The sequence below is a fragment of the Rhinoraja longicauda genome, chromosome 14 (assembly GCF_053455715.1).
Source record: "Rhinoraja longicauda isolate Sanriku21f chromosome 14, sRhiLon1.1, whole genome shotgun sequence".
NCBI classification, from domain to species: domain Eukaryota; kingdom Metazoa; phylum Chordata; class Chondrichthyes; order Rajiformes; family Arhynchobatidae; genus Rhinoraja; species Rhinoraja longicauda.
In genome coordinates, this window is record NC_135966.1 from 47,655,405 (window position 1) to 47,682,445 (window position 27,041).

Genomic DNA, 27,041 nt, shown 5'->3' on the forward strand with positions numbered 1-27,041 from the left:
ATTACACAACCACAAACCAACACAGAACAAAAAAAAAGAAACATCCATCACAGTGAGTCTCCTCCAGTCACCTCCTCACTGTGATGCTTGATTAGTACGGAGGCAGGAGAATGAGGTTAAGAGATAGATCAGCCATGATTGAGGGGCAGAGCAGACCTGATGGGCCGAATGGCCTAATTCTGTTCCTGTCACATGACCTTATGACACAAAATGCTGGAGTAACTCAGCGGGACAGGCAGCATCTCTGGGGAGAAGGAATGGGTGACGTTCTGGGTCAAGACCCTTCTTCAGACCAGGGGAGAGAGACTAGAGATATGGAAGTGTAAGGTGTGAAAATTACGGATCAAAGCAGACGCTGTTCAAGGAAATGTAGAATTGTTCATTGTTGGCTGAGGGGAGGTTGACATGGAGGCATATGATCAGTAAAATTAATCAGGAGCACAGTGAAGTTGATTTTACTGATTGTAAACTGAAGGGAAATCAATTTCACTGTCCTGATTGATTTTTGGCTGAGAGGAAGATGATAAGGGGGCATACATTGAACCGCTCTTTATATCTCTACTCTCTTCCATATCTCCAGACTCCCTCTCCCCTGACTGTCTGAAAAAGGTTCTCGACCCAAAATGTCACACATTCCTCCCCTCCAGAGATGCTGCCTGATACTCCAGCATTTTGTGTCTATCTTCGGTGTAAACCAGCATCTGCAGGACCTACATAAGGGATGCTTGTATCTTTCCAACATATGGTTGGCACTTTTACAAGTTCTGCAAACCAATATATTTATAATTAACTGTGTGAAGGAAGGATCTGCAGATGCTGGTTTACACCAGATAGGACAGGTAGCATCTCTGGACAGAATGGGTGACTTTCCGGGTCGAGACCCCTTCACAATGAGAGCCTGGGAATCTAGAAATAAGGAAGGGCAAGGTGTGAAAAAAACAGATTAATGCAGGCGATGATAAGGAAATGGAGAATGGTTCATTGTTAGCTAGTGAGGAAGCAGGAAGCTTCCTCACTCACTGATGAGAAGCATCATCTCTGGAGAGACGGAATGGGTGGTGTTTCAGGTCAAAACCCTTCTTCAGACTGAGTCGGGGAGAGGGAGATTCGAAATATGGAAGGGCAATGTGTGACAACGACAGATTGAGTTGCTGAGTTTATCCTGCATTTTCTGGTATTGTTTTGGACTTCTAGCATCTGCTGTTTTACTGCTTTTAACCCTTGGAGAAACCAAGCACAGTATTGCTTTCAATTTTCATTCTACCTAAAAAATGATATATTGTACTTGTCGTAAAGGAATTGCAGCGACGATGCACTAGTCTGGTTCTTGGAATGTCGGATCTGGCCTATGAGGATTATTTGAGTAGGCTGTGCTGCTTTTCTTTGAAGTTAAGAATTTAAAAATGGAGCCGCACTGAAGCAACCAATTGTTTTGTAAGATTTAAACATGGAAGTTACAGGTAAACACAGGGAAGTATTATTGGAATCTTGAGCAAAACACAAAGTTTGGGGGTAACTCAGCAGGTCAGGCAGCCTCTGTGGAGGGAATGGACAGGCAACATTTCAGGTTGGGATTCTTCTTCAGACTGATTGGAGTGTGGGGTGGGGGAGTGAAAGCTGGGAAGGAAAGGCAAGGGCAGGACAAAGCCTGGCAAGTGATAGGTGGCAAGTGATTCGATGGGGTAGGGATATTTGTTGGCAGCCAATGGACAAAGGCTAGAGATGGAGAGAAGAGGAGTGAAATATAAAGCCAAAGGGAGGGATATTGGTGGTTGGATACAAGAGGAGGGAATGGGAGAAATGGGTGTGGGGAGGTGAGGGCTCATGAAGGCAGAGGGGGAAATTGGGGAGGGGATGTTCCTTGCAATTTTATACAGGAAGAATGTTTTCCCTTGCATCAGTGTAGAATTAGGGGCTGCAGTTTCAAAATAAACTAGGTATTTTAAGGCTGAAATGAGAAAGTTCTTTACTCAACAGGAGATGAATCTTTGGTATTCTCCATCCCAAAGGGCATAGAGGCTTAATTACCGACTGTGTCCAAGACAGATGAATAGATTTCTGGACATCTACGGAATCAAGACATGGGAACAAAGTAAGAACACAAGATAAGGTGTATCAGTCATGATTTTATTCAGTGTAGGAAGAAACTGCAGATGCTGGTGTATCGAAGATAGAAAAGAAAATGCTGGAATAACTCAGAGGGACAGGCAGCATGTCTGGATAGAAGGCATGAGTGACGTTTCGGGTCCAGACCCTTCTTCAGACTGTAGAAGGGTCTTGATCTGAAATGTCATCCATGCCTTCTATCCAGAGATGCTGCCTGTCCCACTGATGATCTTATTCTGAGTAGATTCATTGGGGAAAATTACCTACTCTTGCTGGTTATGTTCTTGTATTACAGTCTGAGTTTTAGATAACCATTTAAAATGTAGTCACCTTTGTAATATTGGAAATGTATTAGCCAAAAGGTCTGCACCAAAGGCCCACCAACAGAGAGTTAACAACTTTTGTAACTTTAAATGGATTACCCGTGCTCTTTAAATACTGTTATGTGCTCTTTCACATACACTGTGAAAGGACCAGAGGGACCAGACTTTTAATATCTGCTCTGATTGATCGAAATCTAGTATGGAATTGAAAGATGTGTTCATAATGTGTTAAGACATTGACAGCACACTTCCAAGCCTGACAGTGGTTTAATTCTTTAAAAAAATGCATTTTATTAAAAAATCCATTTTTATTTCTGAAGATCTTTAACAAATCTTAAATTTTTGGTGCAGTGCATATCCCTGCTTTTCCTCACTCTTGTACTGGTGGCCAATCAGCTGCTTTGACCTCCCAACCTAAGAATTCCCCTTCCAAATCTCTTCATCACTCATTCCTCCTTTAAACCATACAGTTCAACTTGACCGTCACTGGCCGAGTCAGAGTGTGTTTAGAATCATGACAGGTGCGCATTTATATACCATGTATTGGTTAATCACTAGAGTTTAGTTCACCCACCATTGGTCAATACTGCCTCTGTATGCCCATATCAGAATGATTTTACTCTCCACTATCCCCACTTCAAAATCGATTGCAGATCTTATAATTATTCAAAGAGAATTTCAACAGCACCATGGTGTTAAAAAAGTGATTAAAATTATGTATTCATATTGTTAATAATCAGATTAACTGCACAGCTAATAAAGAAATGGTTCACAAGCTTCAAGCCAGACCAAATTGAGATCAGACAATTCCAACTGATTAATAACAAATACTGCATATCAGTATTTATGCCAGAAGTTATACTCAAACTACGTTACTGATAATTAACAAATTATTAACCAATTTTCAGGATGCAAAAATAAGCAACATATTTCTTTTTATGAAAATTGTCAAAAGCATTCTCAATCCAAAATGTTAAATCTTCAAAAAGGCCATCTGCAAATTCGACTGTTTTTGGAATCGGGGCACCAGCCCAAGTTCTACAGTCTCGTCTAACATTATCCAGCCATAGCACTCAATGACCGAGGAAATAAAACAAAACAAAATCTGTTTGCAGGTCATCCACTGAACTTCATTGGGAGGTCCATACACATAGATTCTGGAGGCAGTCCTTGTATGATGCACCCCTCCGTTCCTGATAAATTCCCACCTGCAGCAGTCCAATGTTGAAAATGACTGTGTAGGAAGGAACTGCAGATGCTGGTTTAAACCAAAGATACACAAAAAGCTGGACCAACTCAGCGGGTCAGGCAGCATCTCTGGAGAAAAGGAATAGGCGACGTTTCAGGTCAAGACCCTTCTTGAGTGCCTCGACAAGATGCCCCGAAATCCATTAGTGCTTGCTGATCTGTACTCATGAACATATAGCAACACTCAAGAGTTGTGGGTTGGGAGAAAAACGTAGTAAACCATTCTGACTAGTTGTTATCAGCAAGAATCTCCAAATGTTCCTCCCAGAACCCATCTCCAATAACATCAACATGTAGTGGGAGAATCTTTTTGCGAGTCCTTTTAACCATGACGTTTATTCCCTCCGGTGCATCAGTTGTGGTCTGTTTATCAATAGCTTCTTCAACCTTCAGGACGAGGAGGAAGAAAAATCAAAATAAAATTAATTTCTGAAAGTACCACTGTAGCTAAGCAACGATAAAATCCTAAGACTTTAATCATAATCTGACCATGTTTTAATTTTATAATAAATATATAACACCAAACAAGTAAAGGATCTTTCGACCCAAGATTGGTTTGATCAAAGGTAGACACAAATAGCTGGAGTAACTCAGCGGGGGTCAGGTTTGAACGCATCGCAAAGACCATTAATTTGCCTCGTAACAACTGAAACTACCTGTTTTGAAAGCTTTCGCTTGGAACCCTTATTACAGCTCACGATAATCTGGATGAAAATGATCGACCCAGCCTTTCCTTCTTGTAAACCATAATAATTGAAATCAATCAAATTGAATCAGGATTCAATTCAACTATTTGGAATGGTATTGCAAACACAGTACTTGTTGCATAGGATGGTAGTCTATTTCTTACATAATCAACTTCAAGAGAGGAAAGACTTTCACTGAAGTGGTAGGTTTCACAATCAAAAGAATTCTTCAAGAGTTTGATGATTCAGTTAATTATCTTTGAAGTGCAATCATCAATTTAATGTAGAAACCACCGTAGCTCATTTACACACGGCAAACCCTCATGAACAATGAAAATCGAGAGGCAACAGAACAAATAAGTCTCAATATAACATTTCCTTTGTGTTTATGACATGCCTCCATGACCTTAGTCTAACTGAAATTAATTAATTGTTTTTATTTGTAAGTATTGTCACTACACTCACATATAAATACAATTACCATGTAGACACAAAATGCTGCAGTAACTCAGCAGGTCAGGCAGCATCTCAGGAGAGAAGGAATGGGTGACATTTCGGGTCAAGACCCTTTCTTCAGATTGATGTCAGGTTGAAGAAGGGTCTCGACCCGAAACGTCACCCATTCCCTGACATCAGTCTGAAGAAGGATCGCGACCCGAAACGCCACCCATTCCTTCTCTCCTGAGTTGCTGCCTGACCCGCTGAGTTACTCCAGCATTTTGTGTCTACCTTCGATTTAAACCAGCATCTGCAGTTTTCTTTCCAGTACAATTACCAGACTGTTTTTGTGGAACCTTGATACACAGCCTATTACTTTAAAAAATGGTAGCACAAATAGGAATCTGGATAATAGGGCGGACGCAAGCCTCAGGATAAGGAGTTGCCCATTTTGGGAAGAAACCTTTCAACCCAAGGGTTGTGAGTCTCTTGAATTTGCAGCCTAGAGCTGCATCTGCTGAAAGTTAGACTTAAGTCTTGGGGAGATCAGATGTTTTGGGCTTCAGCTAAGAAAGTAGAGTTGACCAAAGATCAGATTAACCATAATCGTATTCAGTGGTGCAATGTTCTGTGCTGACAAGCCTCTAATATACAGAGAAAGTCCCATCACAAAATGCTGCTGACTGGCCCGCTGCAGACTGCAAGAGTACGTGCTGAGGGACGCACTGAAGCTCGGTGCAGCCAACGCCAAGGCTCTGTGGGGGAGGACCACAGTCTAGGGTCCTTCCACTGCTGGACATGGGGGGCAGGGTGTGGTGGAGACGCCCCTCCAAATAAGAGATTCTGTGTAAATTTGGAAATGAATATCTGCATTGAATGTGTAACCTCCGGAAATGTCGGATGGAGTTGTTGAAAAGAAGATGTTTTGTAAATATTTATTACTTGAATAAAGTATTTTTTGATATATTAAAAAAAAAAGTATTTGCCCAAACCTAGCACGAGTCATACTATTCCATCCTTGCTAGTGGAAAACAGATTTTTTTTTTAAATCACCACTTGATTTGATCTCATAAACGTAAACCAATGAAATAGTTGAGTAGTCAACCTTGGAATGATACTGAAACTGTTTTTCAATAATGTTGTAATTTAGATTAACATTACAGTCCTCACCTTTTGTCCTAACAGTATAGTTCCTTTCCTAAACATTGCAGGTTCGTTATTATAATTAATATTGAACTCCGAAAATAAAATTTCATTTTTGTCTCCTGCAAGAGTGCCCTGCACACAAAAAAATATCTGAGTTACAATTTTAAAAGCAGTTTTATACATACATAGCACATAACATACTTTACGTAATAAGTTTCTTGCTAGTACAAATGAGCTATTTTACCGAAGAATCACACAAATGAAAAAACAGCTGCTGTTGGTGATGATGATTATTGAAGACAAGGTGCTATCAATGGCAACAGGAGAATATCCTGCTGTGCTCCACACCACAAGGTTTTACCAAAGCAAAATACTGCAATGTTAAGAAACAAATTAAAATAGAAATACTAAATCTACATAGTAAGCCAGGCAGCATCTGTAGAGAGGTAAACTTAATTCAGGCTAATTATCTGCTAACACAATTGAAAAATGTTTGAAGTTTAATAAACCTTCAAGATGCGCAGTAAGTTCATTTCAAAATTTGGTTGAAGGGGAAAAGAAACATTAATGGGACAAATAAACACGAGTGTTAGTAGAAAGTATAATAATCAACAGAATTATACCCTGAAATTATTACACTCAAAGCAACATCCCTAATATTAAGATCCACTAGTTAACAATGGCTTAGTTTACTCTACCCATGAAACCAAGAACAGAGAGGTTAGAGTAAATGTGGCACAGAGTATTAAAATGATAGATGATTCAAAGCTCCATGTCACAACTGTTGGCAACAATAGAGAAGTAAACCAGAGTGTTACTGAGGAAACAGTTCTTTCTAAATGCTAAAGATTGGTTAAGTATGTGATGCTGGGAAGTGCCAAATACGACTGAAATCCTATCGTGACCCTGAAAGAAGTACAAGCAGCATGAGAGCAGTGCAGGATATGGGATGGACACTAATTAAAGCTCCGTCACCTGGAGTGGAGAAGAATTCTCAGTTGAGGAAATCTCAAATTATACAGGAGAAATCTGGAGAAATAGATAACTGCACTTCAGCCAAGACTTTTTCCTAAAAAACTTTCAAAGTAGCTTTTCCCATTCCAGATTGCACAGTTCCCACAACAATAGACAATAGATGCAGGAGTAGGCCATTCGGCCCTTCGAGCCAGCACCGCCATTCAATGTGATCATGGCTGATCATTCTCAATCAGTACCCCGTTCCTGCCTTCTCCCCATACCCCCTGACTCCGCTATCCTTAAGAGCTCTATCTAGCTCTCTCTTGAATGTATTCAGAGAATTGACCTCCACTGCCCTCTGAGGCAGAGAATTCCAGAGATTCACAACTCTCTGACTAAAAAAGTTTTTCCTCATCTCTGTTCTAAATGTCCTACCCCTTATTCTTAAACTGTGGCCCCTGGTTCTGGACTCCCCCAACATTGGGAACATGTTTCCTGCCTCTAACATGTCCAACCCCTTAATAATCTTATACGTTTCGATAAGATCCCCTCTCATCCTTCTAAATTCCAGTGTATACAAACCTAGTCGCTCGAGTCTTTCAACATATGACAGTCCCGCCATTCCGGGAATTAACCTAGTAAACCTACGCTGCACGCCCTCAATAGCAAGAATATTCTTCCTCAAATTTGGAGACCAAAACTGCACACAGTACTCCAGGTGCGGTCTCACTAGGGCCCTGTACAACTGCAGAAGGACCTCTTTGCCCCTATACTCAACTCCTCTCATTATGAATGCCAACATTCCATTGGCTTTCTTCACTGCCTGCTGTACCTGCATGCTTCCTTTCAGTGACTGATGCACTAAGACACCCAGATCACGTTGTACATCCCCTTTTCCTAACTTGACACCATTCAAATAATAATCTGCCTTCCTATTCTTACCACCAAAGTGGATAACCTCACACTTATCCACATTAAACTGCATCTGCCATGCATCCGCCCACTCACACAACCTGTCCAAGTCACCCTGCAACCTCATAGCATCTTCCTCACAGTTCACACTGCCACCTAGCTTTGTATCATCGGCAAATTTGCTAATGGTACTTTTAATCCCTTCATCCAAGTCATTTATGTATATTGTAAATAGCTGCGGTCCCAACACCGAGCCTTGCGGTACCCCACTAGTCACTGCCTGCCATTCTGAAAGGGACCCATTTATCCCCACTCTTTGCTTTCTGTCTGTCAACCAACTTTCTATCCATGTCAGTACCCTACCTCCAATACCATGTGCTCTAATTTTGCCTACCAATCTCCGATGTGGGACCTTGTCGAAGGCTTTCTGAAAGTCGAGGTACACCACATCCACCGGCTCTCCCCTGTCAATTTTCCTAGTTACATCCTCAAAAAATTCCAGTAGATTAGTCAAGCACGATTTCCCCTTCGTAAATCCATGCTGACTCGGAACGATCCTGTTACTGCGATCCAAATGCTCCGCAATTTCGTCTTTTATAATTGACTCCAGCATCTTCCCCAACACCCTCAACTGAAGCGAAAGGAACAAAATTCACACCTCAAGAGTATTGGCCTTAACCTAGAAACAGCAGTTAAAAACAGTAGCCTTAATATCAATGGCCAGACAGTAGGAATCTACATTCTGGTTGTTCCACAGATAGCAGCTAACTCAAAACAGATACATGAACTTGGTAGATTTGTTCTCAACAATATTTATCAAAGGCCATAAACATGACAAGTAGTATTAGAGTACCGGAAGGAACTGGAGCCCCTTCTTCAAGAAATGGATCATTCATGTGAAATATGCCAAATCTTACCTAGAACTGTAAGTATTTAAGATTACATTGGTGTATAGTTTTCTAACTTCTTTGTAGCTGATGTACCAACTGTGCTCTCCTGTTGGAAATCCATGCGAATCCAGCTAGTTAACGTGAGGAATCTGCCTGCTAAACTGGTCTAATTCAGATCTGGTTCAACTCCAACAACACTACAAGAAGTGGAGTATTTGTAAATACTTTGCCTCTTTTTGATTTGAGTTAAATAATATTTAATTGTTTTAAGTGCTCTGTACGGATTAAATTGAACTAAATTGATTGAAAGATATTACAGGAAACAGGCCCTTTGGTCCTCCAAGCCCACATTGATCACCTGTTCACATGAGTTCTGTGTTATGCCACTTTATCATCCACTCCCAACATAGTGGGGGTAACCAACCTACTATAAACCTTTGGGATGCGGAGGGAAACCAGTGCACCCAGAGGAAACCCATGTGGTCAGAAGAAGAATGTGCAAACTCCACACAGACAGCATCCTACCAGGACTGAACCTGGGTCTCTGGTGCTGTGAGGCAGTAGCTCTATCATCTCTAATTTTGAAAAAGTTTGATAATGTGTTTTATTTTATACAAGTAGAAACATAGAAAATAGGTGCAGGAGGAGACCATTCGGCCCTTCGAGCCAGCACCGCCATTCATTGTGATCATGGCTGATCGTCCCCAATCAATAACCTGTGCCTGCCTTCTCCCCATATCCCTTGATTCCACTAGCCCCTAGAGCTCTATCTAACTCTCTTAAATCCATCCAGTGATTTGGCCTTCACTGCCCTCTGTGGCAAAGAATTCCATAAATTCACAACTCTCTGGGTGAAAAAGTTTTTTCTCACCTCAGTTTTAAATGGCCCCTTTATTCTAAGACTGTGGCCCCTGGTTCTGGACTCGCCCAAGATTGGGAACATTTTTCCTGCATCTAGTTTGTCCAGTCCTTTTATAATTTTATATGTTTCTATAAGATCCCCTCTCATCCTTCTAAACTCCAGTGAATACAAGCCCAGTTTTTTCAATCTTTCCTCATATGTCAGTCCCGCCATCCCAGGGATCAATCTCGTGAACCTACGCTGCACTACCTCAATTACAAGAATGTCCTTCCTCAAATTAGGAGACCAAGTTATGAAACTTGTGTAAAAATTAGGCAGTCTGAAGAAGGGGCCCGACCCAAAACATCACCATGTTCTCCAGATATGCTGTCTGTCCTACTGTGCTACTCCAGCACTCTGGGTCTTTTTCCAGTTTCTACCTCGTAATTTTAGTTTAGTTTAGAGATACAGCATGGAAACGGGCCCTTCGGCCCACCAAGTCTACGCCAACCAACAATCACCTATACACTAGTTCCATCCTGCACACTAGGGACAATTTACAGAGGCCAAGCGTCGAAAGAAACCGGAGCACCCGGACAAAACGCACGTGGTCACTGGGAGAACATGCAAACTCTGTACCACTCTGTACAAGCGAACCCGGGTCCCTTGCGTTGTAAGGCAGCAACTCTACCGCTGCACCACCGTGCCGCATAAAGTTGGAGTGTTCATGCACACAACCAAGGCAAGATCATCTTCAGCCAATACGCACAAATTTATCATGGCCCAGAATTTTCCAGCAAGTGCACTGAATGGCACAGATTAGTTCACAATTATGTCTCCAACATTAATGCACAAGTATATGGGTGATTATGTGGACAATTTTATGTTCCAACCCATTATTTATTGTTCTCCACACATTTGAAAGGTTGCAGCAACTTTGAGGGTCAGTAACTTCCAACTTTTCATTTTCTGTCTGCTTGTACTTGAATCATCATTTCAGTAGATCCACTACTACATCCTTAAAATTAAAAGGTCTGACATTCTGCTTACAACAACTGAAAGGCCTGCTGCCTACCATGATAGCTATTCTACTTTACTTATTATTCTTTAACACTGCCCATGGTGAAACCCAATCCAGAAATACACTTTTACAAGCATATATCCCATAAGCTACATCAAAATGTAGGTACAAAAGTTTGAAAACCACACTTGGTTCCAGCCCACACCATCCGCCAGCGTTTCATACCTTCAGCCTCTCTTCAGCTTCACTATTGGATAAACCACCTTGCTGCACAAGGGCCCAGAATGTTGTGTTATAAAGATTATTGATGTGACCTATTGATGAAAGACTTAGAGTTAATTGAATTCAATGTAAATATTGATATTGTACAGTCTTGTAAGAACCCAACAGGTAGAAAAAAAAAGTTTTTAAAAAAAAGTTTACAAACACTCCAGAGAGTAGACCTGCCTTGTGCCAACCTACCAATTTGAGACCCTGTTCAATTTTACCATTATGGGCAATCAAGCTGAAAACAAAAAAAGTCTCCCCATCGGTACAGTGGTGTCTTGTCTGTTGGGCCAGCAGTTAGGTCAATAAACTGCCTACTCCAAATGCTTTACAGCATCTACTGTGAAGGCAGGTCTGCCCAGACTTGCTGTATCACCAGACTTCAGTACAAACAGCTCTAGACTTCAACATCCTCAATTCCAGAACTACCATCCCAGTTCATTTATTCATTCACAAGCATTAACCATGGCTCAATGGCAAGACATCAGAGGGCCTAGTCCTTTTGCATGTGCTGCTTATTTGCATGGCCTTTAAGCAGCATCACAGGACAATAAAAGTATTGTAGATTTATCAAATTATACATTTTGCTTCAAATTGTTGGGCAAAACAATTTGTAGGAGCATACGAAAAAGTACATTAAAATACAAATAAAAAAATAGTAAGCCTCTTACAGTCAGCCTGTCTCCAACTGAGGTAGTCCCGGAGGTTCTGGTTGCTGGGATATAGAACTACTCTCCCATCAAATCCAGGAGGAAATAAGAGAGATTGATCTTTAAAGAAATCTTTCCAGTAGAAAACAAAGCTGGAAGAAAACTGGGAGACCACATGGCTTATGAATTTGCTGTTGGGAGAGGAAAGAGGGAGATTAAACATAACAAAAGTTAACTTTTATTTGTTATCGGTTTTAGATTACATGGGATTATTTGAAAAGATTAGATACCCCTAGTATCTCAGTAGATAGATGTAGACCGGCGAGTCCACTGTTGTCAGCACATGGAGTTTGCTGTCTCATGGAGCAACCAGGCAAGGGATGCCTTTCAGAGGAATTTGGAGAAGTAAACGAGGAAGAAAGGAGCAGAAGAAAATGATAATGGAGTTGAATGGCGCAAGCTGAGAGGTGAATTGGTGGACAATAAATACTACCTTAAATCAATAAGTTTCCATGCTGTATAACTAACTCAAAGACACTGTAAAGTCAATTGGCTTCTTTCTATGCTCCAAATGCTTTGCAATTTGAATCAGGTAGACTTTAGAGATACAGTACGGAAATAGGTCCTTTGGCCCACCGAGTCCACGCTGACCAGTGATCACCGATACACTAACACTATCCTACACAGAGGCCAATTTTACCAAAGCCAATTAACCTACACACTCTTTGGAGTGTGGGAGAAAACCGGAGTATCCGGAGAAAACACACATGGTCACAGGGAGAATGTACAAACACTGTCAGACAGCACTCGTAGTCAGGATTGAACCTGGGTCTTTGGCGCTGTACGGCAGGAGCTCTACCGCTGTGCTCTGCAGGTAGATCCCAAGTTAGATGCCCAGCTGATGCAGAGCTATCTGATTCTTGTTTTGGTGGATTCAGTATGTCTCAAAGATAAGGGCAAAAAGAAAATGCTCCAGTAACTGCACAGTAATCTGTGCTAGGAAAGGGTGACTGACCAATAGGTATAGTTAAATAGCCTGCTGATGCTCAATGTTTCAGAATAGACTTGGGGGAAGATCACGTGGCAAATGTCTCTGGTGGCGATTGAATTCATTTAACTCTGCATCGTAAATATCATATCCTTTCATAACCCAATACACACGCTCAAGCATAACAAAAGAGCTTCTGAAAAGTGATTTGTTGCAAAGGAAACAACTCATCTGTCCAGCTGTCAGTCATATCTCTGTTATCAAATTATTTGGTTACAAGGACAGATTGAATAGATTAGGCTCATATTCACCTAAATAGACTAAGCTGGACACAAGAGGATCAAATGATTTCACAATTTTTTCTTGATACTCTAATCTTCCTGTATGCTATAAACAGACAGATTAATGATGGATATTCGGGATTGATGTTAGGAAGCACATCTACACCCAAGAACAGTTTAAATATATTGAACTTCAAGGTATCTTGAAAATAGATTCATTATTAAGGATCAAAATAAATATAGATTGAGGATGGATCAAAGGAAACAGGCTCAAGAGATAAACAAACAAGAGTCAACAGATGCTGAAATTTGTAGTCCCATCAACTCATCAGCAGGTTGAGAAGCAATGATGAAGGGAAATAAATTGTCAACTTCTCGGGTCAAAACCCTGCATCTGATTCAAGAGGTTGACTTATCCTACTATTCTAATGATAATTCCTGATCGTCATTGGATAATCTGACAGATATTTCTTCTAATTTGTAACTAATAGAAACTAAACTCATCAAAAATGCAATCAGTACCATCAGACCATTACAATCTTCCTTGAAAATCTCTCTAGTTTTTCCCTACATGGGATTACACAGGCATCTCGCGTTTTCCACATGCTTGATTTACATGTTTTTGGAATAAAGTGCTTGTCTAATTACTACCAAAGTTTAATTTACACACTCCTATTTTTAGAAAAACACTCAAATTTGTGCCTGGCATACTTACACATCAGCTTTCATAGTTATCATTCAAGTTCAGTTTTGATAACCTGTTCACTGCCAAGTTTTCTTTTACTATTGGCCAAGACCAGAGTATAATCGGGGCAACACTGAACAGGTTGACAAACAGAAAACGCAAATGATTGCCTGTCACTGTTTATTTACTTTTAAGTTATATGATTAACTGTATCTGCCTTTGGAATATTTTTTCCAGTTAGGCAGCATAGACAGGTAATTTTCTCAGCTCTATACTCTGACAGTTAACATCATGCGTTTCAGGTAAACCATTGTACTCAAGGCAGGGAAACCTTTATAAAGTTGTATGATGTGATCTACCCTCATTTATTTCAATTGGCGGGGTGATCGCGTGTGGAGGCTGGCATATTATGCACTGCTTTTCAAGCCTGTAACCCTTGCGTAAAACACAAGGCCCCTGTATACCCTTAACCTTTTTGATGCTGTAAATGAAGCTAGAAGGCCTCGCCTCTAAATTGTACCTTGCTCTCCTCTTGAACCAGTTACTTCTCTTTTTGAAGACAAAGCTATATTCATCGCTTTGGCCATATGCAATTACAATGTCACTCAGTTCTTCCATGACAGTCAATGCACACTTGGTCATCAAATGAAGGGCCCGCTCATCATTGGGCTTTTTGAAACTGTGCTGATCGGTAAACCTAAAACCATGAAACAAATAAAAATGTTTGAATACTGGGTTTGAAGCAGCAATCCTCATACATTGGACTAAAGATATAAAACAAACACAGTTGTGAACAGTGCAAAACCTTTGACTGTATCCCAGAGTGCTTAAGGAAGTAGCCTCAGAATTAGTGATAATTTTTCAAAACTCTTTAGATTCTGGAGTAGTTCCTGAGGACTGGATGGTAGCTAATGTAACCCCACTTTTTAAAAAGGGAGGGAGAGAGAAAACGGGGAATTATAGACCAGTTAGCCTAACATCGGTAGTGGGGAAAATGCTAGAGTCAGTTATTAAAGATGTGATAGCATCACATTTGGAAAGTGGTGAAATCATCGGACAAAGTAAGCATGGATTTACAAAAGGCAAATCATGTCTGACGAATCTTATAGAATTTTTCGAAGATGTAACTAGTAGAGTGGATAAGGGAGAACCAGTCGATGTGTTGTATCTGGACTTTCAGAAGGCCTTAGACAAGGTCCCACATAGGAGATTGGTGTACAAACTTAAAGCACATGGTATTGAGGGTTCAGTGTTGAGGTGGATAGAAAATTGGTTGGCGGACAGGAAGCAAAGAGTAGGAATAAACGGGTCCTTTTCGGAATGGCAGGCAGTGACTAGTGGGGTACCGCAAGGCTCAGTGCTGGGACCCCAGTTATTTACAGTGTATATTAATGATTTGGACGAGGGAATTGAATGCAACATCTCAAAGATTGCGGATGACACGAAGCTGGGTGGCAGTGTTAGCTGCGAGGAGGATGCTAGGAGGCTGCAGAGCGATTTGGATAGATTGGGCGAGTGGGCAAATGCATGGCAGATGCAATATAATGTGGATAAATGTGAGGTTATCCACTTTGGCGGCAAGAACAGGAAAGCAGAGTATTACCTGAATGGTGACCGATTAGGAGAGGGGGAGATGCAACGTGACCTGGGTGTCATGGTGCACCAGTCATTGAAAGCAAGCATGCAGGTGCAGCAGGCAGTGAAGAAAGCGAATGGTATGTTGGCATTCATAGCAAGAGGATTTGAGTTTAGGAGCAGGGAGGTTCTACTGCAGTTGTACAGGGCATTGGTGAGACCGCACCTGGAGTATTGTGTGCAGTTTTGGTCTCCTAATCTGAGGAAAGACGTTCTTGCCTTAGAGGGAGTACAGAGAAGGTTCACCAGATTGATCCCTGGGATGGCGGGACTTTCATATGAAGAAAGACTGGATAGACTAGGCTTGTACTCGCTGGAATTTAGAAGACTGAGGGGGGATCTTACAGAAACATATAAAATTCTTAAGGGGTTGGAGAGGCTAGATGCGGGAAAATTGTTCCCGATGTTGGGGGAGTCCAGAACCAGGGGTCACAGCTTAAGGATAAGGGGGAGGTCTTTTAGGACCGAGGTGAGAAAACATTTCTTCACACAGAGTGGTGAGTCTGTGGAATTCTCTGCCACAGAGGGTAGTTGAGGCCAGTTCATTGGCTATATTTAAGAGGGAGTTAGATGTGGCCCTTGTGGCTAAAGGGATCAGGGGGTATGGAGAGAAGGCAGGTGCAGGTTACTGAGCTGGATGATCAGCCATGATCATATTGAATGGCGGTGCAGGCTCGAAGGGTCGAATGGCCTACTCCTGCACCTATTTTCTATGTTTCTATGTTTCTATGACTCTATAGAGAGAAACACAAATTCAGCAACAGGTGAATTTTTATAATGGATGGTAAAATAATTTGTTTGAGGTTTACAGCACTGACCATTTTTTCCCTCCGGAACTCCATCCTAATATTGTTGCCAGTAAACATCAGTAAATATTGATATAAAGTTAATAAAAATGTACTTATAAAGGAGTGGTATTTGGTAATATCGTTGGGGAAGGTTTAAATTATTTTGGCAGGGTGGAAAACAGGATACATCCAGAAGGGAGTTGGAGATAGTTTTGGGTTCAGGAGAGTAGTATTTAGGAAGGCAAAATAAAAAAGTAACAGAATAGGACAATGACATGTAACAATAACCTGGAATGCTTTGATAAGGAGAAGAGAATAAAAGTGTACAATGTACTGACGGATAGAGGCAGAGTAAGAATGAAATGCTGGAAAGCAAAGGCTTTTAATCAAATGCACAATGGCAGTCATAAGAAAATGGATAGGTTTCTAAGTTGACAGCACAAATAAAAAGTAAATGGTTCAAAAAGGGAACAAGCTAGAGAACGTGTCACTTAGATGTTTGTATTGTGCAATATAAATTAATTGGTAATCTTATGGTAAAGAATCCCCTTTTCCAGGAGATTGATCTAAATGCAATAAGATTGAGAATGCTTTGTAATGCCAAAAAAAAACAAGGTCCATTACATAGGTATGGGAACCAGACTGGGACATTTAAGTTAAAAATGTTACAGGTGAGCAATTACATATATTGAAAATTCTTCAACAAAAGTATTTGCCCCAATAAAGGAAGGGTGTGGAGTCTTTTGAGAGGGTATAGAAATAAGTTGCCAGATGCTGTCAGGATTAGAGGGTTTTAGCTATAAAAATATGTATAGGAAAATAACTGCAGATGCTGGTACAAATCGAAGGTATCACAAAATGCTGGGGTAACTCAGCGGGTCAGGCAGCATCTCAGGAGAGAAGGATTAGGTGACATTTCGGGTCGAGACGCTTCTTCAGACTGAAGAAGGGTCTCGACCCAAAACATCACCCATTCCTTCTCTCCTGAGATGCTGCCTGACCTGCTGAGTTACTCCAACGTTTTTTGATACCTAGCTATAAGGTTAGACAAACTTGGATTGTTTTCTCTGGAGCATGGGACATTGATGGGAGATCTGATAGAAGTTTGCAAAATTATGTGGCACAGATGAGATTGTCGGTCAGAACTATTGTCCCTCCCTAGGTGGAAATGCAAAATACTAGTGTACACAGCTATAAGTCTGAGGGGGGTAATATTTAAAGATGCATGATACAAGTTTCTTTTATGCACAGTGGTGGATGCCTGGAATACCCTAAAAGGTATGGTTGTGGAAGCAGGTACAATGGTAGTATTTAAAAGGCTTTTAGATAGACACACAAATATGCAGGAAATAGAGTGCAATGCAACACATACAAGCAGAAGGGATTAGTTGAAATAGATATTGTGTTCAACACAGACATTATGGGCTAAAGGGCATGTGCTGTATTGTTCTATATGTTTCTGTAAGTATTTGAGAAACAAGAACTCCACTGGAAATGGTTTGGGATCATAATTTATGAGACAAGGATATCAGGTTAAAAGAGAATTAAATATTCCAGCATCATAAAATTGCATATTAAAATATTTTTTTCAATAAGGACAAAGGACCTGGTCTCGGACAGGGTGGTCTGCAGCACTGGGGTTCCATTCTTGTTCACCCTGTACACTGCGGACTTCAGGCACAGCTCTGCAGACTCCTATCTACAGAAGTTCTCTGACGACCCTGCCATCGTCGGCCTCATCACGGGTGATGAGGACAGGGCGTACAGAGAACTGATCAAGGAGTTTGTGGACTGGTGTCAGCAGAACCGCCCCCGGATCAACGCGGGGAAAACCAGAAAGATGGTGGTAGATTTCCGAGGTGCAGCCAGGTCCCCCCGACACCGGTGAACATCCAGGGAATGGACATCGAGAGGGTGGATTCTTATAAGTACCTGGGTGTCTACCTCAACAATAAACTGGACTGGAATGAAAACACCGATGCGCTACACAGAAAGGGCTAGAGCAGACTTTATCTGCTAAGGAGACTCAGGTGCAGGGGGCTCTCCTAAGGACCTTCTACAACACGATGGTTGCATCAGCCATTTTTTATGGAGTGGTCTGCTGGAGCAGTAGTATCTCAGCAGCGGAAGGGAAGAGACTCGACAAGCTGGTCAGGAAGGCCAGCTCTGTCCTGGGTTACCCCCTCGACTCAGTGCAGGTGGTGGGAGAGAGGAGGATGATGGCAAAGCTAACATTGCTGCTGGACAATGACTCCCACCCCATGCAGGACACTGTCACTGCACTGAGCAGCTCCTTCAGTGACAGACTCCTTCACCCCAAGTGCATGAAGGAGAGATATAGGAGGTCCTTCCTTCCCGCTGCTGTGAGACTGCACAACCAGCACTGCTCCCAGCAGACGAGTCAACAATAACAGCTAAGAACACACAGAAAACTGATGACAATTTATGTATCTTTTATTTATAATGATCTCTTGCTCTCTTGCTATCCACTTTGCTGCTGTAACACTGTAAATGTCCCCGGTGTGGGACGAATAAAGGAATATATTATTATTATTATTATTATTATAACTGATTAAGAGGGAGTAAAGTGAAATGGGATGAAAAATTAAACAGAGTGAGCCATCCTTTCACAAGTAGGTACCAGAGTGAAGATTACCAAGAGTCTAATATTTAGTCTATTATATAACAATTTGTTGTCAACTCACTTGTGAAAATTTCGGCCATCCAGTCGAACCACAACCCAGCAGTTTTGCAGACAGGTATCATCAGCTTCAAAGTTACGAACATATTCAAATTTACTTTTAGCCATTGTTCTGCAAGTAGTATGTGGTGGAACCTTAAGGAAAATTTGTTTAACTCCACTGGTTCTCCCAATGCACCTGAAAAGACCAACTTGAACACCAGCTCTTGATAGTCGACCCAAAGAACTATACTGCATTGGGCACCCTGCATGGTAAAGAAATATATTGTCAAGTTTCAGAGGTCATAGTATTGCCCAGATTTATACACCACACTACTTGTACAAAATCCCTTCCACAAACATCAGAGTCAAATTATTTTAATCCTCCATAAGGGGAGGGGAAATGTCAGGTTCTTAAACACATTCTTTTGGCTTATTGTCACTGAACAAAAATAAACTATATACAAATGCGAAAGAGCTAGATGAAATATAGCAAGAATTTGTTCAGGGATCATAGATGAAAAGTAGTTGTAGATGTTGCTACTATATATATCCGCGCTGTATCTGAAATAATGATAAAATCAAACATGAACTTGTGTAAATAAACGTTAGTCAACAGCAGAATGGATGAGATTGCATATGTTACTTTTTCAATGCCCATGTTTCAGTGCAAGCTAATGGCTCATGGTCCAAATCAGTCACCAGCAAACTATTTGTAGAATAAATTGTTGAAGGATAAAACTTATTTCATTAACAAATAAGCAGCTGTAAACCACTTTCCACAAGTGGGAACAGAAAACAATTACTGAAACATTCTTTTGTAACAACTCAAGTGACAAAATTAAAAGTAGCTCAATCATGGAAATATGAAACAAAAACATGCTGGAAATACTCAAATGGCAGCATCAATGGGAAAAGATGTAATGTTTCAGATTGAAGATACTTTGTCACTTTAACTAATTTCCATAAACACTTCCATACTGAGTGTTTCCAGCAGATTTTGGTCTTATTTCAACTCAGTTGATTTTTGATTCCTCTTGTTTGCAGATATGATTTTAGGTTCAAGTCTGTTAATTAAATTTATCAATCAGTTTGGGTCCCCCAGCAAAATAGCTGGGACATATTCCCTCTGGTAAGGGGCATCAAAAATAAGACTTACGTTTAGCATGAGAGCAAGCAGGTTTAAAGGTGTTACAAGAAGCGTTTATTTTGAAATACAAGTCGACACCGGAAACTCATTGCCATAGGTGGTGGTGGAATCAGATACCAACAATAAGCAAGAGACATTTAGACAGGCACTTAAACAGGCAAGTCATAATAAATAGGGACCCAATGCAGGTAAATGGTTAAAAAAAGCTAGCATGAACTTGCTGGGTCAAAGAGCCTTGTTTCTGTGCTCCCTATGATTATATAACTAAAATATACAGCTAAGACTACCCTATGGTGTGCATATTTTTCTCTTCAAAATGAATCACTAAAATGAATAATCTGGGAGAGGGGGAGGGGTGGAGGGAAGTTGATGGGTGGGCCTTCTCCTGGATAGGAGAGGCTTAGTGGGATATGGGCCAAACAGGCAAATGGGATGAAGGGCCTGTTTCCTTGCTGTACGACTCTGGTGAAGAATAAATAGTTCATTGGTTCATTCAATTATGCACTGTCCCATAATAACAGCTGAAAACAGCTGTAAAAACTCCACACCTAAAGTTCAATCAATTTAATAGCTAGGGCAATTTTAATTTTTCTCTATACTAACACAGAATGGTGGAACCAAATTCTCCCTTGTCTACTGTTAAAAACCATTACATTTCATTAACTGAATATTACATCTTCCTTGAGGTGTCGATCTGTGCAAAATAATGTCAACTATGTCAATCTCAACAGGTAAATTATCTCCATACCCTTTCCTTGATATTCCTTAAATGTGAAGGCTAAAATTTCCCGCTTTGCGGAGACCACACTTTGCAGTAAATAAACGGCACCTTGGCGCAGCGCTAGAGTTGCTGCCTTACAGCGCCAGCGACCTGGGTTTGATCCTGACTATGGGTGCTGTCTGTACGGAGTTTGTACGTTCCCCCCATGACCGCAGGAGTTTTCCCCAGGTGCTCCAGTTTCCTCCCACATTCCAAAGATGTATAGGGTAATTAGCTTCAGTAAAGATTGTAAATTGACCACAGTGTGTAGGATAGTGCTAGTATATGGGGATCGCTGGTCGACGCAGACTTGGTGGGCTGAAGGACCTGTTTCTGTGCTCTATCTTTAAATTTAAAAAACAAAACAAAATACAGCTTGAGACAGAAGTCAAGATGAGAGAGGCAGCCATATTGCAACAAAGAGGCATACTTTCAACTGTATGCCACTGTATGTTTCTTTTTTTCCTAGTCAGATGTGCAGCACTTTGGTCAACGTGGGTTGTTTTTAAATGTGCTATACAAATAAATTGACTTGACTTGACTTGACTTCAACGGATACTTTCAATGTAACAAATTGGCAAAAGAAAGTGTGCTCATGGGATGGCTGCTGCTGGAAGTAAACCATATTAGTTGTGTCAGTGGTTCTGCTGTAACATTATAGTTGCTTCCTACGAAAACGTGTTATAGAAAAATCATGTTAAGTACAGGCAATTGTATTAAGGGAGAAAGGGGATTAGGGGCTAGAATGTTTCAGGTTCTCAATAACAAAGTTATTTCTCCCCTGGGAATTACAAAACTGAAGATCTTGTCAATAACACTAAAGCCTGTATGTTACATTGCTTGATACAATATTGTTACACAAGTGTCAATACGCCACTGTTAAAGTAGCAGCTGTGTTCTTGAGTGAATGGTGCCTGATAACTGTGAGAAGGTTACATCAAGATCCCCACCCCACATTGAAACGGGTTTTTTTCTGTTTGTCAATTTGTAGATCAGTCACTGTATTCATAGTCCATGTCGGGTGTTTGCAGACGCCATTCTTGCAAGAAGTTATCTTGCGCATGCGTGTTACCCGGGGGAGTTATCTTGTTTGGGAGCTGCGGTTTTGTCTGTAACCTTGCATCCTCTTGGTCATTAAACTTAGCTTGAAGTTAACAACTTGTTGTTATTCATGCAACTTCATACATGGTGTCAGAAGTGGGATGAATAACAAGAAGTTATTAACTTCAAGCTAAGGATACTGGACTTGGGTCAAGCAACCATAACAATAGACAATAGGTGCAGGAGGAGGCCATTCGGCCCTTCGAGCCAGCACCGCCATTCAATGTGATCATGGCTGATCATTCTCAATCAGTACCCCGTTCCTGCCTTCTCCCCATACCCCCTGACTCCGCTATCCTTAAGAGCTCTATCTAGCTCTCTCTTGAATGCATTCACTCTCACAAGAGACGGACAAGAAATAATGGACACTGAGCAGTTTCAGGTTCAGGTGCCTGTGGCTAAGCTGCCTTTGAACACCACTGAGGGTCTGTACAGAACATGCTCAGGTCGTGTCAGCAAGCCAAATCCCAAAGGTTTTGTCTGTAACCTTGCATCCTCATGGTCATTAAACTTAGCTTGAAGTTAACAACTTGTTGTTGTTCATGCAACTTCATGCAGTACTCTAATTGCCAATCTAAATTGCATTATAACTAATTACCCCATGTAATGCAAATAATATTCCACAATTTGTGCTATGGGAATATTTGCAGCAGCAGAACAACTTGGATTCTGAAACCATTTTCAATGAAAACTTTGACTGAAAACAGACAGAGTTTACTTTGCATCTACCCTACCCAGAGTTTGATAATCAAACTTGTGTAGGAAGTCTGAAGTCCACATCAGTCTGAAGAAGGGTCTCGACCCAAAACGTTACCCATTCCTTCTCTCCAAGATGCTGCCTGACCTGCTGAGTTACTCCAGCATTTTGATACCTTTGATAGTCAAACTTGGCGACTAAAAAATTGCACCCTGATCCGACACCCAGTGAGCAATATGCCCAACCCCAAGATAGATTGCCCGGCCCAAAGTCTCCACTTATACCTATCCATTCCCAGCAAAAAGCCTCAATACACCCATCCAGCAACAATCTCCGTGGGCCCAGTGGTGGGGAAGATGCTGGAGTCAATTATAAAAGACGAAATTGCTGAGCATTTGGATAGCAGTAACGGGATCATTCCGAGTCAGCATGGATTTACGAAGGGGAAATCATGCTTGACAAATCTACTGGAATTTTTTGAGGATGTAACTAGGAAAATTGACAAGGGAGAGTCAGTGGATGTGGTGTACCTCGACTTTCAGAAAGCCTTCGACAAGGTCCCACATAGGAGATTAGTGGGCAAAATTAGGGCACATGGTATTGGGGGTAGGGTACTGACATGGATAGAAAATTGGTTGACAGACAGAAAGCAAAGAGTGGGGATAAATGGGTCCCTTTCGGAATGTCAGGCAGTGACCAGTGGGGTACCGCAAGGTTCGGTGCTGGGACCCCAGCTATTTACGATATACATTAATGACTTAGACGAAGGGATTAAAAGTACCATTAGCAAATTTGCAGATGATACTAAGTTGGGGGGGTAGTGTGAATTGTGAGGAAGATGCAATAAGGCTGCAGGGTGACTTGGACAGGTTGTGTGAGTGGGCGGATACATGGCAGATGCAGTTTAATGTAGATAAGTGTGAGGTTATTCACTTTGGAAGTAAGAATAGAAAGGCAGATTATTATCTGAATGGTGTCAAGTTAGGAGGAGGGGGAGTTCAACGAGATCTGGGTGTCCTAGTGCATCAGTCAATGAAAGGAAGCATGCAGGTACAGCAGGCAGTGAAGAAAGCCAATGGAATGTTGGCCTTCGTAACAAGAGGAGTTGAGTATAGGAGCAAAGAGGTCCTTCTACAGTTGTACCGGGCCCTGGTGAGACCGCACCTGGAGTACTGTGTGCAGTTTTGGTCTCCAAATTTGAGGAAGGATATTCTTGCTATGGAGGGCGTGCAGCGTAGGTTCACTAGGTTAATTCCCGGAATGGCGGGACTGTCGTATGTTGAAAGGCTGGAGCGATTGGGCTTGTATACACTGGAATTTAGAAGGATGAGGGGGGATCTTATTGAAACATATAAGATAATTAGGGGATTGGACACATTAGAGGCAGATAACATGTTCCCAATGTTGGGGGAGTCCAGAACAAGGGGCCACAGTTTAAGAATAAGGGGTAGGCCATTTAGAACGGAGATGAGGAAGAACTTTTTCAGTCAGAGGGTGGTGAAGGTGTGGAATTCTCTGCCTCAGAAGGCAGTGGAGGCCAGTTCATTGGATGCTTTCAAGAGAGAGCTGGATAGAGCTCTTAAGGATAGCGGAGTGAGGGGGTATGGGGAGAAGGCAGGAACGGGGTACTGATTGAGAGTGATCAGCCATGATCGCATTGAATGGCGGTGCTGGCTCGAAGGGCTGAATGGCCTACTCCTGCACCTATTGTCTATTGTCTATTGCCTTAACATACCCACCCACAGCAATCTCCCCAGCACGGTATCACTCACCCCAAGGCCGCCTCACAAACCCCTCCTCTTCGGCCAGACCCCCTCCCCCCCCCAATCAGGCTGAACTGCCCCCAGCAGCCCCCCCCCCCCAATCAGGCTGAACTGCCCCCAGCAGCCCCCCCCCCCCCCCCCCAATCAGGCTGAACTGCCCCCAGCAGGCCCCCCCCCCCCCCCCCCGTAGGCTAACCACTCCCACCCCTCCTTCAGGCAAGACTGCCTCACCTAACACACCCCCAGGTCAGACTGCCTCTTCCCTCTCACGCCAGACCACCTCACCCTCTCTCCCTCCCTCTTGCCAGACTTAGGCTAGTCTGCCTCAATCCCTCCCCCCTTTCTTCCCTCAGGCCAGACTGCTTCTCTCCACCCCCCCCCCCTCCTATACACACCCCCTCTCCTATACACCCCTCTCTCTCTCTCTCCCTTTACCTCTCTCTCTCTCTCTCCATCCCCCCCTCTCTCTCCCCCCCCCCCCCTCTCTCTCTCTCTCTCTCTCTCTCTCTCTCTCTCTCTCTCTCTCTCTCTCTCTCTCCCCCTCTCTCTCCCCCCCCCCTTCTCAGGCCGGCCCACTCTCCCCCATCCCCTCCATCTGTCGCCTCCACCCCGATGGCAGCCGCATGTGGGAAGTCGCAGACACCCTTGACCTGCCCCCCCGCCCGCCCGCCCGCTCGCCCGCTCTCTGCCTTGCCCTGCCCGCCGTCAGTGAGGGACAGAAACCCGGGTCTGGGCCATTCCGCCTGCCCTGCCGTCCACACACACGCACCCCGATCACCCGGCCCCGGGCCGCACTTCCACCCGCTCTGGTTAGTGACGGCCGCACCGCTTGAACCGGACGGTTGGTCGGTCAGTCAGTCCCCGCCGTACCGGTGGGTCGGCCGGTCATTCATTGATTGATTAGCGGCACCCGCCCGCTCTGTCTGTCTGCCGGCCGCTCATTCATTCATGCGGCGGATGGATGGACGTCGCCGCCAGAGCACCCCGGGCGCTACCACGCCCACAAAAGGTAGACCTACCCCCTGACACACCAAACAAATCCAATCAATACCAAAACCATCATCTCAACCACCAACACAGATCAGCTAAATCCAACATTTATCCCCCTTTCCGACATTGCACGACGTGAGTTATTTATTTTCGCTGTATTTCTTTCCCCTTCCCCTCACGTGTAAATGTTATCCCCCCCCCCCGTGCCTCTCGCCGGGTGGCACGGACCGGTAACCAGGGGCGACGTCGCCCCGCCCCCACGGCGGACGTCAGGGGGCGCTGGCCCCGCCCCAGGGTCGACGTCACTCCCCCGGCGATTGTGACGCGCGGCCGGGGCACGTGCCGGGCCAATGATTTTCAAAAAGGTTCGATCCGTTTGTTACCAACGAAACAAACCCAACAAAAGGGCGAGTGAGTGAAGTGTGGAGTGAAGGAGGACCCCCCCATTGACTGAGATCACAATAAAATAATGATCACAATGGAGGCATCTCTGAATAAAACAATCCAGGTAAAACAAGGGAGGCAAAAGAGGAGACATTGCAGGTGAAAAACGGCAGTGACAAGCGTTGGCAGGCACAACATTAACCTTTTGGAAAGAAAGGAGGGTAAAGTGAGGGAAATTTATCCCAGCCACCTCATCCTGAAGGGCTGGTACCCAATACAACATCTGATCTCCCCCCCCCCCCCCCTCTTAGTTGAAATAACAGTTTGTAAACCTAACATTTGGTGGTGACATCTTGGATGAAGGGTCAACTAAAACGTTGTCCAAAGATGACATAGTGGTCTCAAACCATTTTTTGCCTGATCAAATGCGTCCTCTCTGTATTTTTGCATTTTAGCCATGAATTATTACAGGATAATTAACAAGATAACGTTTTTAATTTTGTGCATTGGATGTCTGCTCGTTACTTTCACAGGAATTGTTCTGTCATTGTTCTGACTGCTCCTCCCCGAGGATTTAATGGAGGGGGAGAATTGTGTGGCAAGGTTGTAAACACAACGTGTTGCTCCACAGTGTGCATATCGGTACCGTCTAGAGAGCTACTGCAACCATCGTTTCTATACAAAAGAAAGGTTTAGCATTGTTTAATTGGAAGTATCATTGGAAAGGATGAATGCATTGTTTAGATAATGTTAAATCTTGTCAGATGATAAACCTGCACCAGACCAACAGAGAATTCATGCTTGCAAAAAACTTAGTCTCATCAAAAAGCCCTGAAGGTTCCTTAAACACGCAGATGCAAGTTTAATAGGTTTATTAGGTATCTGAATCATGTGGAGAAATAATGACTCAATTAGTGTCGATTGTCAATCACGAGAATTATGCCTGGATTTGCAACTGGATTCTCAACTTCCCCATCAACAGAACACAATCAGTATGAATTGAAAATACTACTTTCTCCTCGATGACCATCAGCACTGGAGTACGTACCTCAAGGCTGTGTGCTCTATACCTGCTCGATACCCATGACGATACTGGACACAGTTTCAACTCCGTCTTTCAATTCACCAACAATGCCACTGTTGTTGGATGAATCACAGTAATAATGAGTTATAGGAGGAAGATCGATCGGCTGATTGAATGGTGCCAGAACAACGACCCTTGCTCTCAAGGTATCACAAAAATGCTGGAATAACTCAGCAGGTCAGGCAGCATCTTGGAGAGAAGGAATGGGTGACCAGTCTGAAGAAGGGTCTCGACCCGAAACGTCACCCATTCCTTCTCTCCAAGATGCTGCCTGACCTGCTGAGTTACTCCAGCATTTTGTGATACCTTCGATTTGTGCCAGCATCTGCAGTTATTTTCCTACGACCTTGCTCTCAATGTCAGTTAAACCAAGGAGCTGATTGTTTAGAAGAAGAAGGCTGAGGACCTCCAAACCTGACTTTATCGATGGGTTGGTGGTGAAGAGAGAGTCAGCACATTGATGCAATCGTAAAGAAAGCCCATCAACATCTGCTTCCTTAGAGGTTTGAAGAGATTTGGTATGTCGACAAATACTCTCTTGAACTTCTACAGCTGTATGATAGAGAGCAT

The 27,041-nt window shown here is 42.7% G+C and overlaps 2 protein-coding genes across 3 annotated transcripts in view; one reads left to right on the forward strand and one right to left on the reverse strand.

Annotated features, from left to right (window-relative positions):
* Nucleotides 1-2,092: 2,092 nt before the first annotated feature.
* On the reverse strand, nt 2,093-25,010 carry thg1l (tRNA-histidine guanylyltransferase 1-like). Its single transcript, XM_078411230.1, has 7 exons — nt 24,884-25,010; nt 18,568-18,808; nt 13,960-14,136; nt 11,507-11,676; nt 10,794-10,882; nt 5,972-6,079; nt 2,093-4,064 (listed from the first exon to the last, which is right to left on the reverse strand). The coding sequence occupies exons 1-7, from the start codon at nt 24,900-24,902 to the stop codon at nt 3,906-3,908; spliced, it is 963 nt and encodes a 320-aa protein (XP_078267356.1). The 5' UTR covers nt 24,903-25,010; the 3' UTR covers nt 2,093-3,905.
* Nucleotides 25,011-25,426: 416 nt separating this feature from the next.
* The window catches only part of LOC144599952 (transcription factor SOX-30-like), a 62,645-nt gene continuing 61,030 nt past the window's right edge, over nt 25,427-27,041 (forward strand). For both annotated transcript variants that reach the window (XM_078411231.1, XM_078411232.1), the window contains exon 1: nt 25,427-25,511. In XM_078411231.1, the coding sequence (XP_078267357.1) occupies nt 25,473-25,511 (39 nt within the window). In that variant the 5' untranslated portion in view covers nt 25,427-25,472. The remainder of the gene's footprint in view (nt 25,512-27,041) is intronic.